Source organism: Pseudoliparis swirei, chromosome 18 (assembly GCF_029220125.1).
Source record: "Pseudoliparis swirei isolate HS2019 ecotype Mariana Trench chromosome 18, NWPU_hadal_v1, whole genome shotgun sequence".
Taxonomy (NCBI): domain Eukaryota; kingdom Metazoa; phylum Chordata; class Actinopteri; order Perciformes; family Liparidae; genus Pseudoliparis; species Pseudoliparis swirei.
Window position 1 is genome coordinate 28,336,676 of NC_079405.1, and position 17,833 is coordinate 28,354,508.

The 17,833-nt window shown below is 44.6% G+C and overlaps 2 protein-coding genes across 2 annotated transcripts in view; one reads left to right on the forward strand and one right to left on the reverse strand.

The window, feature by feature from the left end:
* The first annotated feature begins 1,369 nt into the window (after positions 1–1,369).
* LOC130207786 (V-set and transmembrane domain-containing protein 2-like protein) lies at positions 1,370–12,545 on the forward strand. The gene is made up of 5 exons (XM_056436484.1): positions 1,370–1,548; positions 2,302–2,708; positions 9,179–9,351; positions 11,457–11,501; positions 11,966–12,545. Exons 2-5 carry the CDS (start codon positions 2,567–2,569, stop codon positions 12,185–12,187), a joined length of 582 nt encoding a protein of 193 aa, XP_056292459.1. The 5' UTR covers positions 1,370–1,548; positions 2,302–2,566; the 3' UTR covers positions 12,188–12,545.
* Positions 12,546–13,602: 1,057 nt separating this feature from the next.
* The window catches only part of tgm2b (transglutaminase 2b), a 14,098-nt gene continuing 9,867 nt past the window's right edge, over positions 13,603–17,833 (reverse strand). The window contains exons 8-13 of the mRNA XM_056436483.1: positions 17,221–17,324; positions 16,301–16,540; positions 15,790–16,065; positions 15,543–15,703; positions 15,000–15,136; positions 13,603–14,007 (exon numbers count right to left, since the gene is read on the reverse strand). Coding sequence (XP_056292458.1) covers positions 13,857–14,007; positions 15,000–15,136; positions 15,543–15,703; positions 15,790–16,065; positions 16,301–16,540; positions 17,221–17,324 — 1,069 coding nt within the window. The 3' untranslated portion in view covers positions 13,603–13,856. The remainder of the gene's footprint in view (positions 14,008–14,999; positions 15,137–15,542; positions 15,704–15,789; positions 16,066–16,300; positions 16,541–17,220; positions 17,325–17,833) is intronic.

Genomic DNA, 17,833 nt, shown 5'->3' on the forward strand with positions numbered 1-17,833 from the left:
GTCCTCATGGTAGTCCTCATCAGCTGGTCCTCATGTAGTCCTCATCAGCTGGTCCTCATGGTAGTCCTCATCAGCTGGTCCTCATGTAGTCCTCATCAGCTGGTCCTCATGTAGTCCTCATCAGCTGGTCCTCATGGTAGTCCTCATCAGCTGGTCCTCATGTAGTCCTCATCAGCTGGTCCTCATGGTAGTCCTCATCAGCTGGTCCTCATGTAGTCCTCATCAGCTGGTCCTCATGGTAGTCCTCATCAGCTAGTCATCATGGTAGTCTTCATCAGCTGGTCTTCATGGTAGTCTTCATCAGCTGGTCCTCATGGTAGTCCTCATCAGCTGGTCCTCATGGTAGTCCTCATCAGCTGGTCCTCATGGTAGTCCTCATCAGCTAGTCCTCATGGTAGTCTTCATCAGCTGGTCCTCATGGTAGTCCTCATCAGCTAGTCATCATGGTAGTCTTCATCAGCTGGTCCTCATGGTAGTCCTCATCAGCTGGTCCTCATGGTAGTCCTCATCAGCTGGTCCTCATGGTAGTCCTCATCAGCTGGTCCTCATGGTAGTCCTCATCAGCTGGTCCTCATGGTAGTCCTCATCAGCTGGTCCTCATGGTAGTCCTCATCAGCTAGTCCTCATGGTAGTCTTCATCAGCTGGTCCTCATGGTAGTCCTCATCAGCTGGTCCTCATGGTAGTCCTCATCAGCTGGTCCTCATGGTAGTCCTCATCAGCTGGTCCTCATGGTAGTCCTCATCAGCTGGTCCTCATGGTAGTCCTCATCAGCTGGTCCTCATGGTAGTCCTCATCAGCTGGTCCTCATGGTAGTCCTCATCAGCTGGTCCTCATGGTAGTCCTCATCAGCTGGTCCTCATGGTAGTCTTCATCAGCTGGTCCTCATGGTAGTCCTCATCAGCTGGTCCTCATGGTAGTCCTCATCAGCTGGTCCTCATGGTAGTCCTCATCAGCTGGTCCTCATGGTAGTCTTCATCAGCTGGTCCTCATGGTAGTCCTCATCAGCTGGTCCTCATGGTAGTCCTCATCAGCTGGTCCTCATGGTAGTCCTCATCAGCTGGTCCTCATGGTAGTCTTCATCAGCTGGTCCTCATGGTAGTCCTCATCAGCTGGTCCTCATGGTAGTCTTCATCAGCTGGTCCTCATGGTAGTCCTCATCAGCTGGTCCTCATGGTAGTCCTCATCAGCTGGTCCTCATGGTAGTCCTCATCAGCTGGTCCTCATGGTAGTCCTCATCAGCTGGTCCTCATGGTGTGTCATGTGATCAATGTCCTCACCCCTGTGTGTTTGTCAATGTTTGCTCTGCTCTACTATTTGTCCCCCCCCCCCCCCCCTCATTACCGCCATCTTTATTCATGGCGCGTTCCCGCCGAGCCTCGCCGGCCTTCGGGGAGGACGGCCGGCGAGCGGAGCGACGGTTAATGGAGCGCGCCGGCTGCTCGTTGACACCTTCGGTTAAAACTGCAGCGCCACGAAATGAACAGGGAAAAAAGAAGATTTACTGGAGCGCAGAGACGCGTTCAGTGAACCAGGAAATGGATGGCGAGGTTTGTTTGTTTCCCCATCTTGTAATTCTTCCTGAACGGCCGGTTGAGCCGACGGGCGGAGGCGGAGCGGTGATGGATGCTGCGGGGGGGAAGACACCTTTTTTCTCCCGTGGAGAACACGTGTCGGGAGGCGACGCTCACCGAGGGTCTCGGTAAACGACCGACGGCTTCCTGTCAATGAGGGACGGTCGAGGGGTGCTTTTCATTTGGTGGTTTGAAAGGTTTGAGGAACCAGAAAAGGTGCCTTAAAGAACCATATTTTAAAGGTTCTTTGAAGTACTCTTTCAGGAAATAGTTATTTTAAGAACCCTGGTTTGAAAGGTTCTTTAAAGAACCAGAAATGGCCCCTTAAAGAACCATCTTTTGAAGGTTCTTTATATTTTCTTTGAAGAATTCTTTAAGGAAATGGTTCTTTAAAGAACCCTGCTTTGAAGGGTTCTTTAGAGAACCATAATTGGTTCTCTAAAGAACCCTAAAGAACCAGAATGGGTTCTCTAAAGAACCCTGGTTTGAAAGGTTTTTTGTGGAACCAGAAATGGTTCTTCTATGGAATCACTCTGAAGAACCATTTTCGGTTCGAGATGGCACCTTCATGTTTCTGTGTTGTTTTTAGCATTCAGCTTTTAGCTTTCAGCTTTTAGCTTTTAGCTTTTAACTTTTAGCTTTTAACTTTTAGCTTTTAGTTTTTGCAAAAATCTACATCAATCTGTAATTCTGATTCTCCTGTTTTGTACTTTTACTATAACTCAAAAGTGCTTTGAATACAAATCAAAAGAAGTTACAGAAAAGGTGCAAACAAAGTGGAACCCCTCTGTGAGATCCCTCCGCCTAATTGACTCCGTGAGTGATCCGCCGCACCGCCGCCTCTCCCTCCGCCGCGGCACATCGCCTCCACCCCGCAGAGCCGAGTGGCGCCGCAGCGCGTCCTCCTCCTCCTCCTCCTCCTCCTCCAGCCCCCGGAGCTGCGTGTCGATGCGCTGCAGCCGACGCAATCAGGTCCAGACCAGCACCCGGCGCGATGGGAGCCTTGGGGGTCGTGATGCGGCTCTTACAGGTCCTACAGTCCTTACAGTTTTTACAGTACGCGGGACTATATGTTGACGTGCACGCGGCTCTGAGCGGAGGAGACGGAGAACCGGAGAACCGCATCTCTGGAAACGGTGAGAAGCTTTATGAGATATTGAAGAGCAGCGATGGGTCTGCCTCACTGTGGCTGTTTAAAGTGCATTGTTGTTGTTATATATATATATATATATATATATATATATATATGTTGATTATTATTGTAGTTTTACTGGTTGTGATTATCTGGATAAGATGATTGGAATAAATTGAAACTTGTGAGCATCTTTTAATGTGTCTGTTTTTAACCATTTGTTAAGTGATTGGAAAGATCACTTTTAATAATATGAATTAAACCCTCATAAAGTTGATTAATCACAACCTGTTGGAGGTCTCCATGGTTTATATATTCATATATAAAAATAAATGAATAAATAAATATATATACATATATTTATGTAATATATATAATATATATATAAAAATAAATACATATATATATATAGAGAGAGAGAGAGAGAGAAATCTTCCTCTGTGAGATAGAGCTCCATCGTCGTACATCAACTTGTAAATTACATCAGAGATTGACAGATTTCCCACAATGCAGCATGTTGGTGCTGTACTTACTCAAGTAGCATAGTTACCCCACACTGACAGCACTATTTACGAGCTGAAAACACACACACACACACACACACCTGGAAAGATACGAGTGTCACACTTGCCTCTCGCCCATGCTAATTAGCCCTCTTTAATTTAGTCATCCTCAAAGAGAGAGAGAGAGAGAGATAATATTTAGAGAGGTCTCTTTGGAGCGACAGCAGAACACATGCATCGGTTCATATATTTATATATTCATACATTTATGTGCTTCATATATTTATGTCCTCCTCCACATTGCTGTTCTTTCATTATTTTCTCCCCTTGTTATTCCCCCCCCCCCCACACACACAAACAGCCTCATGTCCTCACTCTTTAAGTGGGTCCCCACAATGCTGTAAAGACACACACACACACATACCCCCACACACAAACAGCCTCATGTCCTCACTCTTTAAGTGGGTCCCCACAATGCTGTAAAGACACACACACACACACATCCCCCCCCCCCCACACACAAACAGCCTCATGTCCTCACTCTTTAAGTGGGTCCCCACAATGCTGTAAAGACACACACACACACATCCCCCCACACACACACAAACAGCCTCATGTCCTCACTCTTTAAGTGGGTCCCCACAATGCTGTAAAGACACACACACACACATCCCCCACACACACACAAACAGCCTCATGTCCTCACTCTTTAAGTGGGTCCCCACAATGCTGTAAAGACACACACACACATCCCCCCCACACACACACAAACAGCCTCATGTCCTCACTCTTTAAGTGGGTCCCCACAATGCTGTAAAGACACACACACACACATCCCCCCACACACACACACAAACAGCCTCATGTCCTCACTCTGCTTTCAAAGGAAAGGTTTCTGCAGAAGATCCTTTAATCTAGTCCTAGTTTCATCCTTTAACGTCCGGGTTCTTTCATTCATTCTTTCTCCTGGTTTCATGTGTTTCATGAAAGCTTCAATGTCTTCTTCCACAAGAAGGATCACAGGTTGTCAGATGAAATGTGAGTTATTGACCGTGAGGGGAGACAGCGATGTTCTCTGAGTCGTGGTGTCACAGTGGGACGGAGGTGTTGCAACACTCTATCAGCACCACGTTCAGCTCAGCTCGGAGTGTGTTAGTCACATGTTTTAATAGCCTCTTATCAGTCTTGACAGGTTCTGCAGAAAGAAGAGAAGAGGGAAGCAGAGCAAAAATATACTTTAGAATAAGAAACACTTTCATCTCACATATAGCGCTGGCATGTCTGGGCCTTCTCTGAATGTCTCGTTGTATGTGAGATGGCGCGGCAGTGTCCAGTCGCCGTCGCGGCAGCTCCGCGGAGATTGTGCGCTCTTTTAGTTTTTGTGTTTATTTTTAATATTTTCTTTGCCACAAACACATCGGCACTAACAACATACGACCGCAGCACACTTTTGGACATAAACTTTTGCGCAAAACAAGGGTTTTTGTCCACTTTTTCCATCGATCCAGCGTGGCCGGCAGAGATCGTACGAGCGAACCACAACAACAGCAGTGGAGCCGCTACTACGGGAAGACGAAAACATCGAGGAAACGGGCGGAATTTCGGAACAGACTGAGAGTTCAAGCCCACCGTCCACCTCTGCCCAGCATCCTTCTTGCTAACGCCCAGTCTCTGGAAAATAAGATGGATGATTTTAGGGCAAGGATCAGATTCCAACGGGACATGCGGGATTGTAACATCTTTTGTCTGACGGAAACTTGGCTGACCCGCTGGTGCGGATCGAGCCATATGTCCAACCGAGTCCTTCTCTGTTTTCCGTGCAGACAGAACGGAAGAGTCTGGTAAATCTAAGGGTGGAGGGTCTGCTTCATGACGAACAACATGTGGTGCGATCCCAAGAACATTAAGACTCTTTCTCGTTCCTGCTCGCCGAACCTGGAACATCTGGCGATCTCATGCCGTCCATTCTACCTTCCCGGGAGTTCAGCTCGGTCATCACCACAGCCGTCACATTCCACCACAAGCGGACACCGGCGTAGCACTATCGGACCTACATGATGTGTTATGTCGGCATCAGAACAAGTATCCCGGCGGCTGTGGTGGTGGCTGGGGACTTTAACAAGGCAAACCTAAAAAGTCATGCCGAACTTTCACCAGCACATTACGTGTGCTACCAGAGGAAAGAACGTTGGACCACTGCTATCGCCATTCAAGAGAGGCTATAAGGCTGTCTCTCTCCTCCGTTAGGGAAATCAGACCATGCCGCCATTTTTCTGCTTCCGGAGTATAAACAAAGGATCGCGGAAGCGGTAGTGACGAGGAACGAATGCGGTGGTCTGGCCAATCAGAGGCTGAGCTACAGGACGCTCTGAGTATTGTCGACTGGGACATGATCCAATCCAGTTCCAGTGACGTCAGCGGTTTTGAAGTAGCAATGAGCCTCATAGCAACGCTTAACGGACACCATCGTCCCCACGGTAAAGTTAGGGTCTTTCCTAATCAAAAGCCGTGGGTTGATAGATCCATCCGTGAAGCTGTGAACGCCCGTACTGCTGCCTATAACTCCGGTCTTGTATCCGGCAACATGGACGAGTACAAGGCAGCGGTCTATGGACTGAGGAGGGCGGTGAAGAAGGCCAAAGGAGGTACCGAGACAGAGTGGAATCACAGATGGAGCAGCGCGACACCAGGCGCCTATGGCAGGGGCTACGGACTATCACAAACTACGCAATGGTGAGTGCCGACGCATCCCTAGCGGACGACCTGAACTCATTTTATGCACGGTTTGAGGCTAGCAACAACAGCGCTAGCTCGCCGGCTAACAACAACACCGTTAGCGTAGCCGAGGTGAGTTCTACCGCTGGGGATGAACACACACTCTCTGTGACCGAGCACAGTGTGAGGAGGGCTCTGTTGAGGGTGAACACCAGGAAAGCTGCAGGTCCAGATGGCATATCTGGGCGAGTACTGAAGACCTGTGCTAACCAGCTAGCTCCAGTGTTCACCACAATATTCAACCTCTCCCTGGCTGAGTCCGTGGTCCCCGCCTGCTTCAAGAGATCCACTATTGTCCCTGTGCCCAAGAATGCTTCTCCAGCATGTATGAATGACTACCGACCGGTGGCCCTCACCTCGGTGGTCATGAAATGCTTTGAGAGGCTGATAAAGGACTACATCTGCGCCTTCCTCCCTTCCTCCATGGACCCGCTGCAGTTTGCTTATCGCCCAAACAGATCCACGGATGATGCTGTCTCCCAGGTACTGCACACCACACTCTCTCATCTGGACAGCCAGAGGGGGCTATGTGAGACTACTGTTCATTGATTATAGTTCAGCTTTCAACACCATAGTCCCTCCAGACTGGCCGGCAAGCTGATTGAGCTGGGACTGAACACCCCTGTGTGCTTGGATCCTGGACTTCCTGACCGCCAGGCCACAGGTGGTCAGGGTGGGCAGACACCTCCAAATCCCTCACCCTGAACACAGGATCCCCCAGGGTTGCGTCCTCAGCCCCTACTGTACTCCCTGTACACACATGACTGTGTGGCCAGGTTCAGCTCCAACACCATCATCAAGTTTGCGGATGACACAGTGGTGGTGGGCCTGATCTCCGACAACGGCGAGAAGGCCTACCTGGAGGAAGTTGCTGATCTGTCACTCTGGTGCCGGGACAACAGCCTCATCATGAATGTCACCAAAACTAAGGAGCTGATTGTGGACTTCAGGAGGGTACAACAACAGAGGACGTACTCACCACTGGGGATTAACGGGACTACTGTGGAGAGGGTGAGCGGGTATAAATACCTGGGAGTCCACATCACCGAGGATCTGACATGGTCAACAAACACAGACACTCTGGTGAGAAAGGCAAGGCAGCGCCTCTACCACCTCAGGCAGCTGAGGAAATTTAAAGTTTCCCAGAGGATCCTTCAGTCCTTCTACTCTGGAGCTGTAGAGAGCGTCCTGACAGGAAGCATCACAGCCTGGTTTGGCAACTGCTCCGCTCAGGACAGGAAGGCTCTGCAGAGAGTAGTGCGTTCGGCTGAGCGCACTATTGGAACTACACTCCCACCCTGCAGGACTTGTACACCAGGAGGTGCAGAACCAGAGCCGGCAGGATCATGAAGGATCCTCACCACCCCAACAACAGACTGTTTCAGCTGCTGCGGTCAGGCAGGCGCCTCCGTAGTCACGCTGCAAGAACAGAGAGACTGAGACGGAGTTTCTTTCCTCAGGCCATCAGGATTGTGAACTCCGACCTCACCAGGACCCCCACATAGACCCACACAACTGCCCCTCTTAGGCACACACACACACACACACACACACACACTTACTGTAAATATTGTGTTGTTTTTTATTTGTAAATAGTGTGTACTTGTTGCCCTTGCACATTCCTGCTGAGCATTGCCACTTTCATTTCACTGCACACCCTGTGTGTGTATGTGACAAATAAAACATCTTGAATCTTGAATCTTGAATCTTGAATCTTGAATATACTGTGTATATATACATAGATATATAAATATCTATGTATATAAAGACAAAAATATTTAAGAAAAATAAATATATTTATATATATATATATATATATAAATATATATATAGAAACAAATATTAAAGAAGAAATACATATATCTTTATATATATATATATATAAAGATATATATTGTACTCCTTTATTGTATAAGAGAAATATATATATTTATATATAGAGAGATATTTATATATGTACAAATGTTCTGAGTTTGTACTCTTGGTTGAATGCACTTATTGTAAGTCGCTTTGCATAAAAGCATCTGCTAAATGACATGTAATGTAATAATAATATATATTCAGTATATATATATATAATATAAATTATATATATATTAGGGCTGTCAATCGATTTAAAAAAATTAACTAAATTGCGATTAATTAATCGCGATTAATCGCAATTAAAAGTTAAAAGTTCATTCTTTTTAAAGACAAAACTTCACACAGAGCTGTGTTTTCAAAGAGGCTCCTACATATACAGTGCCAGCGAGGTATTTAATATCGTGGATGATAAATTGTTTCTTCAGTGAAACATCAGATTAGTAAAAAAAAAAAGAAGTATATTGAGACCCCATTGGTCCTGTCATCTTTAACATTGAACACAGCAGAACCAGTGGCCTTGGTAACTGACTGACATTCTTGTAATTTCGATGCTTTTGTACCTGTACTCTGGCAAACGACAAATAAATATATCAAATCAAATCAAATCAAATCAAAAATATGTCACGTTAACCCTCTGGAGGCTGGGGGCATTTTATACATTTTACAAAATAAATTAAATTCACCGTTTAAAGTCTTTTGCATGTGACACACCCCCACGTGTTATACATCAAACATTCCAGAACAATCTCAGCTCTGAAATGAGCCTCATTGTCCTCGCGCCGTGTCCTCTGGTTCTCTGACTGACAGGCTGCTAATGAGCCTCACCTGTGAGGTGGGAGGTCCTTTGTGATTTCCTGAGTGTTCATTGGTTGTTTTTTTCCCCCCCGAAATGTTGACAGACAAACGGATTGACCAATCACGGTGAAGGTTTCGTGTGACGAGTTCTTTCCGCGCCGCGTGTCCCGACACGTCGCCCTCCGTTCCTCTGAGTATCAGAGGGGGAGACGGGAGGAAGGAGGAGCAGGAGGAAACCCGACTGATTCATCCACGAGTTTAACTGATGGCTGCTCCTTATTTTCGCGGAGAAATGATTGTTTAAAAAACGGAAACAGTGTCAAACCGTACTGCCGCGGTTTAAAAAAAAAATTTAATCGCATAGATTAACGCGTTAACGCTGACAGCCCTAATATATATATATATTTACTTGGCTGCAGCACCTGGTCCACATGTACATGTTGTCTCTGAGATCCCTGAGAACTATACATCTCGAGGATTTTAGCCTCCTGGTCCTGGTCTTCCCTAAACCTTCGTGTTTTGTTGTATTCCCTCTCAGCTCTCTTCACCGAGGTGCCCCGTGACGTCGCCACGCAGAGCGGCCAGGACGTGGAGATGGCGTGCTCCTTCCGGGGGGCGGGCTCTCCCTCCCACCTGCTGGAGATCCAGTGGTGGTACACGAAGGACCACGAAGACCAGCAGGAGGAGGCGGATCAGATCATCCTGAACAACGTGAGCACTGACTTCAAAACAGTTTATATTATAAAAGAAAATCCATATATGTGTGAGAAGCATTCCGATAAGATGGGATGGGAGCTGGAGCACATTTACAATAAAAGAAGAAAACTATATTTTAGATAACGCATCATGATAAATAACGTTCCATTCATAAGAAGAGCACATTATGGGTGATGCAGGGGTACAACAGTGTGTTATACATCATGCAGACGGCATGACATCCAATCAAAAGAAACAACAGCAACAACATTGTGTGTCCGTCATAATATGTGTTCATGTAGTGCAGGGGTGGCCAACACGCGGCTCGCGAGCAGCATGCGGCTCTTTGCCTGGTGTCATGCGGCTCTTACGTTCATATCTAAGTTTGTGTTTTTTTGTATGTGCGTGTTCGCTATGCTTGAGTTCAATACGGTATTTTTCGTCAAACGCGCATGCGTGAGATGAAAAAAACGCAAAGTTTCCCAGTAGGGCACGGGTCTCAAACTCGTGGACCAAACGCGGAAAGACCACTTCCGAATGTCGAGCGGGCCGTTCTACGGTGGGTTACGCGAATGAAAGTGTCCGAAAATCAAACACTGCACTTACGCCATGAACGCCGCATTATGGGCAGCTGGATGTCCCGCACTATGGCTAAAGTAGTTTACGGTGACGCTTTCGCCAGCCGCCCTCAATTCAGCGGACACGGTGTAAGAGCAGCGTTGCGGGAGAACCGCATCCGAATGTCGAACACTCTCTTCGGCTAAAGTGGTTTATTGGTGGGCGTTTGATTACCCCAGCCCCCAAGTGCACCGTTCGATTTTCGGACACCTGTTCTGATTGACACCATGTGAAAGAATTGCATTGAGTGGCAACAAAGGAATTAAGCCAGATTTGAAGAGGATTGTTCAAGGCAAGGAATCCCAGAAGTGCCACTATGCAACATGCATAGTAAAAGAAAAACGCTATTGTAAATTATTCTATTTTTGTTTGTGGACTTGGTTGAACTGAGATAATGTGTGTTTGTGTGTGTGTGCGTGAGACAGTGTACACAATGTTCATTGTTGAACATGACAGACCTGTTGTCTTAGTACTGTAGGAGTCCATTTCTGTCATTATCATGTTGGTGTGTGACATTTACAACAAATCTGGCTGATCAGAGGTGTGTGTGTGTGCGTGTGCGCGCGCACACATATGTGTATGATGTGGCTCTTTGCGGTGACAGTAAAAAATGTGGCTCTTAGTCTCTGACTGGTTGGCCACCCCTGATGTAGTGTGTAGATATGAATGAACGTATATTCATATATGTGGGGTTTCCAGTAAAAAAGGACAATATGGAACTAATCTCCTTTATCTTTGAGATGCATATGCTCAGTGCATCATAACATACGACACACATGTTCTCATGCAAGGTCTTTTATTTGACTCGGCCACCCCGAGGTTGAACATTTATTTCCTCGGTAGATTCACAAAGTTTCCTGCCATTCTTTTTTCTTTTGGTCCTGAAGCTGCTCAGCAGGAGGAGGAAACCCTCCGGCTCGGGAGCCGAGGGATAATTGCTGATTAGCATTGTCCAGCTCTGGGGGACCAGGTGGACTCGCCCCCACGGGCTCCCTGTTGGGCCTCGAGACACCATAATTGGCACTGAGAGAAGAAATAGATTTTTATAATGCATAATTCATACGGATATCCCAAAAGAATATCTCTGTACACACACACACACACATCCACACACACACTCCTGCTCAGAGGCTCATGCACACACATTTAAACAGAAATGTGAACAACAAGGACGCCTTTTGAGGAAAGAGACGTTGAAAACATCAGACGTGTTTGTCCACAGCCGTGAGCTGTCTTTAGAAACATGCTTTCTGTTGCTCGTGCGTCTTCCATATTTGATGCTGATTACTGGGTTTATTTAATAAGGGACAGTGCACATTGATAAAAACATTTCAGTAAATGTGCCAGAGTTAGCCAAGAAGCTATTTTTAATCTGTAGTCCCAATGATGCTGATGTTAAGAACAAACCTAAAATCATAAGATTACAAATACAATCTACAGACAAAGCAAAAAAAAGGGAGAACAATGTTAAATGTTGATGCATCGTTCATATCTCTGTGCAGGTTGCCCCCCTGGAGGAGACGTCCAGAGGCGCCACCAAAATTAGTGTGAGTTTGATCCTGAGTCTGTACACACACTCAATCAATCAATCAAACAATCAAACAATCAATCAAACAATCAATCAATCAAACTTTTATTACAGACTCAAGGTCCAGAGAGTACAACACATTAACGTATTATAAAATACAGACAAAACCACAAGTAAAAAACAAATAACTACACATGCTTTATAAATAGACTGCACTAGTGTCTCCACAGCTGGGACTGGTATCGTGTAGTTCTGAATTTAATATTTGATAAAAACATGATGAACTTATTTGCGGAGTCATCAACCCAGCAGATGAACTTGTACATTAGATTTCCTACACAAAGAAGACGGCATCAGAGATGTCAATCTAGTGAATATGACAGACATGCACGCCCGTGATGTATTTCTATGAATCCATGCGCATACTGAAGGCGTGTACGACGACACACACGCGTGTTACACGTCATGCTTCGTCCCCATCAGGTGGTGAAAGTCGCCGGCAGCAACATCTCCCACAAGCTGCGGCTCTCCGGCGTCACGCCGGCGGACGAGGGCACGTACGAGTGCCGCGTCATCGACTTCAGCAGCGGCGCGGCGGGGGAGGGGCGGCACCGCGCGCACGCCCGCCTGCAGGTGGCGCCCGAGAGGAGCCGAGCCGGCGGCGGCCGCAGGGGAACCGCCAGACGGAGGAGGGCCGGAGACTGAAGAGGGGGGCGGCGAGCGGGCCGCCTGCATGAGGGTCCTCATAAAGGGGGCCGTGTACAGGGCCTCACGGAGAGGGTCGAACTAGACGCTGTGTGTGTCTCTCTAATATTGCTCTTTTGATGCCAATGAAGGGCACACTTTTAACTTTTATTAAATGTATGTTATTGTTTTTTGTTGTTGTGTTGATGTTCACGTCTCCATGAGGCGGTTTGGTTATTGTCTGTCATCACACAGTTAAAGTGAAATATCATAAATACTAAATTAAGCTTTTTATGAGAACTTTTCAAATTGCATTTCATGAATGTAATATTTGTTTTGACACTTCAATGTTTGTCAAATAAAAAACTGTATTCCTTAATCTCGTCCAGATAATACATATTATTCTGTAAATTTATACTATACATATATACACTACCGTTCAAAAGTTTGGGATCACCCAGACAATTTCGTGTCTTCCATGAAAAATCACACTTTTATTTATCAAATGAATATAAAATATAGTCAAGACATTGACAAGGTTAGAAATAATGATTAATATTTGAAGTATTGATTTTGTTCTACAAACTTCAAGCTCAAAGGAAGGCCAGTTGTATAGTTTATATCACCAGCATAACTGTTTTCAGCTGTGCTAACATAATTGCATGGGTTTTCTAATCAGACATTAGTCTAATAAGGCGATTAGCAAACACAATGTACCATTAGAACACTGGAGTGATGATGGAAATGGGCCTCTATACACCTCTGGAGATATTTCATTAGAAACCAGACACTTCCACCTAGAATAGTCATTTACCACATTAACAATGTAGAGAGTGTATTTCTGATTAATTTAATGTTATCTTTATTGAAAAAAACTGCTTTTCTTTGAAAAATAAAGTCATTTCTAAGTGATCCCAAACTTTTGAACGGTAGTGTATATATGTATATATATATATGTAATACATCCCTTTCAAAGGAATCAGTTCTTTTCTTATCATTCTGGTCTTCAGTGTTTTATTTTCGGAGGCACAAACTCACCTGTTTTTTAATGCTTAAATGTCCTTAATGTGAACTGTGAGCTAAAACCATTATATTTTTTATTTTAACCTGAACAACCTTTTCTGCGTCTCAAATATAGTTTACTGTTTAAAAAAAATCTGCTATAGGGGTTCAATTATAGGTGATGAATAATGGCTTTTGCAGAATCCTCAGTTTTAATACATGCAACAACTGTTAGTGGCCAGAAGAGGGCAGCACCTCCCGTTACTTGAGGCAGATGAATACAGACACACACCTTTATGTATTGATGGTAGACATATTGATTGATTTGTTTGAGGCCGTCAGAACCAGCAGTTCAAACTATGTAGATTGTCGCACTAATTATTAAAATAAAAGATGTGCTCGTTGGACACAATTCATCCAACAAGGTCAAAAGATTGCGTGAAAAAGTCTTTTAATCGTGGCGCTTAAAAAGAAGCATAAAAGTAGTACATAGTACCTAAAATGCTCTCTATCACTTCAGATCACTGCACATATCACAGGTTGTGCATGCGCAGGTTGGATTAGCCTTAATGAGTACGAAGCGTTCACATTCAAAACAATAGAAGCAATCAGGATAAACAGGAGTATGAAAGCATGTCGGCTGGGGAACAGCTCTGGCTTCAGAGTATTATTAGCATTATTAGTCGTATTATTTCCCGATGATGACGTTTCTGTATCCCTTGACGTGACACAGCTGGTCGCTGTTGAAGTCGACCAGCAGCTTCCTGAGGCCGGAGCGGGTCGGCGTGAAGTAGACCGTCACCTTGGCGTCTTCCCCGGGTCCCACGGAGCAGCCCAGCCTGCAGAGGGTTTACAGATTAACTTTGAGTTATTGGCTCACAGGACAGTTACGACATAAATATTTAGATAATCAAGAGCCACTGACAGAGGACTATTCATGGAGATGATGAGAAGGGAGGAGCAGGGTTTGAACTCAGAAGAGGAATAAAGGTTATGAGCAGGAGTACACTTCGATGAGAGTTATTATTCTTTGATAATGTTTGTTTACTATATTCTTTGATAATAGTTTAATTATTTTATAATAATAGTTTCGTTATTCTTTCATACTAGTTTCATTATTCTTTCAGTTTCATTATTCTATAATAACCGTTTCATTATTCTATTATAACATTTTCATTAGTCTATAATAACCGTTTCATTATTCTATTATAACATTTTCATTATTCTATTATAACAGTTTCATTATTCTATAATAACCGTTTCATTATTCTATCATAACATTTTCATTATTCTATTATAACAGTTTCATTATTCTATAATAACCGTTTCATTATTCTTTGATAATAGTTTCATTATTCTATAATAGTAGTTTCATTATTCTATTATAACAGTTTCATTATTCTATAATAACCGTTTCATTATTCTTTGATAATAGTTTCATTATTCTATTATAACAGTTTCATTATTCTATAATAACATTTCCATTATTCTTTGATAATAGTTTCATTATTCTTTAATAGCGCTGACCATGAAAACATTGTGCAGACGCATCGTGCGGACACATCGTGCGGACACATCGTGCGGACGCATCGTGCGGACACATCGTGCGGACACATCGTGCGGACACATCGTGCGGACACATCGTGCCTGACTCATGTCGTCCGGCTTAAAGTCCTTAATTGTCTCCTTACTTTAACTTGATTACATTAAACCTTGGAGCGATGACACCCAGCCAAACATCTGGAGGACCATGCAGGCGTCGTGTTGTCCTCGTGAAACACTGATAACTATCTGAGTGATTTGCTCAGCTGTGGATGCGAGCGAGTCGAACCTCTCGGAGATGACGCCCCCCGCGGTGAGGTTGGCGCCCTCGATGCTGAAGCAGCAGTTCTCCAGCGTCTCCGGCAGCGGGTTGTGGAGCGTGATCTCCGCCGCCAGCTTTCGGTTTTCCTTCGGCTCGCCCAGAATCTGCAGAGCGACCATCAGGTGTCGGTTAAATGAAAAGCACACGTATGTACTGTGGGAACAGGTGTTCCAATACATGCTTCCTCATATACTGATGCAAAGCTTTGGAGCCTCAGATTTAAAAAAAATGTAAAAAACTTTTCTATGAATATTTTGAGCTTTTTTCACTTTTCTATACATTTCTTTTTTATTCTTCCACTTTTTTTATAAATATTTAGAATTTTTTTCACTTTTCTATAAATATGTTTAGCTTTTTTCACTGTTATATAAATATTTAGAGCTTTTTAAAAATGTTATATAAATATTTAGAGCTTTCTTTCACATTTCTATACATTTTAAGGGATTTCTAAATTGCATTTAATTGGACGTAACGTTTGTAAATGTCCATATCTCTAGTTGCATGACTCACTCTGACTTTGATCTCCGGGTTCTCCAGGACGATGTTCCTCACGGCCAGCGTCGCCTCTCTCGTGGAGTAGTCCATCAGCAGAGCCGCCAGGCGGATCAGGTTGTCCTCGGTCAGGAGGCCGCCGTACTTGGAGTAGTTCAGCCTGAGCCCGACTCGCCGCTCTAGAAGAACACACACACACACACGGCGTATTAAAATACCCCGCGAAGCACGCCGCCCCTGAACGCCTCGCGGCGACTCTCCTCACCTCCTCCCGGGGGGAGTTCCACATTGAGCAGATCCTTGAAGCCACAGTTGTCTCCCAGGTGTCCCGTGTAGGACACGGAGCAGGAGCCGAACACCAGGCGGCACTTCTTGTCGCTGCTCGTGTTGTTGGTCACCACGGCGAACACGTCGAAGTCGCAGCCCTTCCTCATGTCCGACGTCACCTTGATGGCGAGCCGGAGGCCTCCGCTCTGCCGCTGCTGGAGCAGCTTGTTCTGGTGGTCGGCCTTCTGGAAAGCCTCGCGCTCCTCCTCAGAGCCTGGGGAGCAGAACCACGCTGGAGCTTCAGGAGGAGCATCTTCACTCCTCTTGCATTTAGAATGATGAATCACCTGTTTACGTAAAAGAGCTTACAGCTACCCTCCTTAAAACAAACGGCATCGAGAGGAACACAAACACCGACATGTAGGAATGCAGCTCGATGTGAGCGGCTGCAGGAGAAGGAGGTTTGTATATTTCTTTAAATGTGGTGTTTAACTCTCTGCTTGCTCTACCTTCGGGGTACTTGTACAGGTGAGTGATGTCCTCCCGGGCGTCGCTGCCCACGCTCTTGGTGCTGATCTTCTGGCCCACCACCGTGGAGGTGGTGACCCTCGACGTGCTGCCGTCGGGCTTCTTCATGACGGTGACCACGTCGGCGTTCACCTCGGCGTAGACGAACGGGGCGTCGTACTTGAAGGTGAGGTCGCCCTCCTTCACGGCCCGGACGGGGACGGGGCCGCAGCAGTAGCACCCTGAGGGGGGCATCAACACTTATTGTGGTTGTTTTGTTGATTTGTTGTTGTCTGGTAATGTGTAACTTGTAAAAACTTACAATAAAATGATTGAAAAAAGAAAAACATATGTATGTACTGTGATGTGAGGGGTTGGTGATTTCCAATACATGCATCCTGAGACTGAAACAAAGCTTTTCAGCCTCAGACTTCAATGTTTACGGCGTTTATCAACTTTTAGATTGCATTTAATTGGACATAATGCTTGTAAAAGCTTTTTTTCTTCACTTTTCTATAAACATTTAGAGCTTTTTTTCACTTTATATACATTTTTAAAACAATTGTTCACTTTAATTTAAATATTTAGAGCTTTTTCACTTTTATATAAATATTCAGAGTTTCTTTCACTTTAAATGAATATTTCGAGATTTTTTCACATTTATGTAAATATTTAGAGTTTTTTTCACTTTTATATAAATATTTAGAGATTTTCTGCACTTTTCTATAAACATTTAGGACTTTTTTGTACCTTTAAATTACATTTAATTGGACGTAACCTGTGTAAATGTGTTGGCATCATCGCCCCGGGTCTATATCTCTCGGTTGCTCACTCTGACTTTGATCTCAGGGTTCTCCGGGACAACGTTCCACTCATCGTGGTTCCTTAAGAGTTCCTTAAGAGTTCCTTAAGAGTTCCTTACCTTCACTTTTCTCCTGAGGCGTCGGGTCACTGACCTGCCAACCATCAAAATCCGGTTTGAGGTCCGGCCGGGTCATCCAACTCTCCACCCAGCAGTGGTAGTTCCTGCAGATACAACACACACACACACAAACACACACACACACACACACACACACATTTAATGCATTTTATGTGAAGTGTCTTTAAGTACCTTATAAAATGAAATGGATTATTATTATTACTAAAACTAACATATTTTTCTGTACTTTCTGAAATGTCCATTATAAACTGTGTGGAAGAATCATATCCAAGTCAATATTTAAATCAGTGGCTCTTCCTAAACTACATGATTGAGAAGTAAATCTGATAAAACACTTTTATATTTAATATGTGACCAGATAATAAAGTCTCACATGTCTTCCTCTCACTTTGAAATCATTACACAGAAGTCCTCCTAAAGTTAAACCCACATTTAGATTAGATTATTATCATATTATATTGTACTTTATTGATCCCCAGGGGGACATTTCTTTGCAGCAGCTTGTTTACAATATATACAATAAAATAAAATAAAATAGCAGGGCATATTACATTTAAGAATTTCAATAATAAAGCAAATGTTGAATTAAAAT

Bases quoted from the DNA above. Each gene is read 5' to 3' on its own strand.
- LOC130207786 (XM_056436484.1), top strand. From the start codon at position 2,567: ATGGGAGCCTTGGGGGTCGTGATGCGGCTCTTACAGGTCCTACAGTCC. The intron at 2,709-9,178 runs GTGAGAAGCTTT...ATTCCCTCTCAG, and splicing joins GAACCGCATCTCTGGAAACG to CTCTCTTCACCGAGGTGCCC. The intron at 9,352-11,456 runs GTGAGCACTGAC...ATCTCTGTGCAG, and splicing joins ATCAGATCATCCTGAACAAC to GTTGCCCCCCTGGAGGAGAC.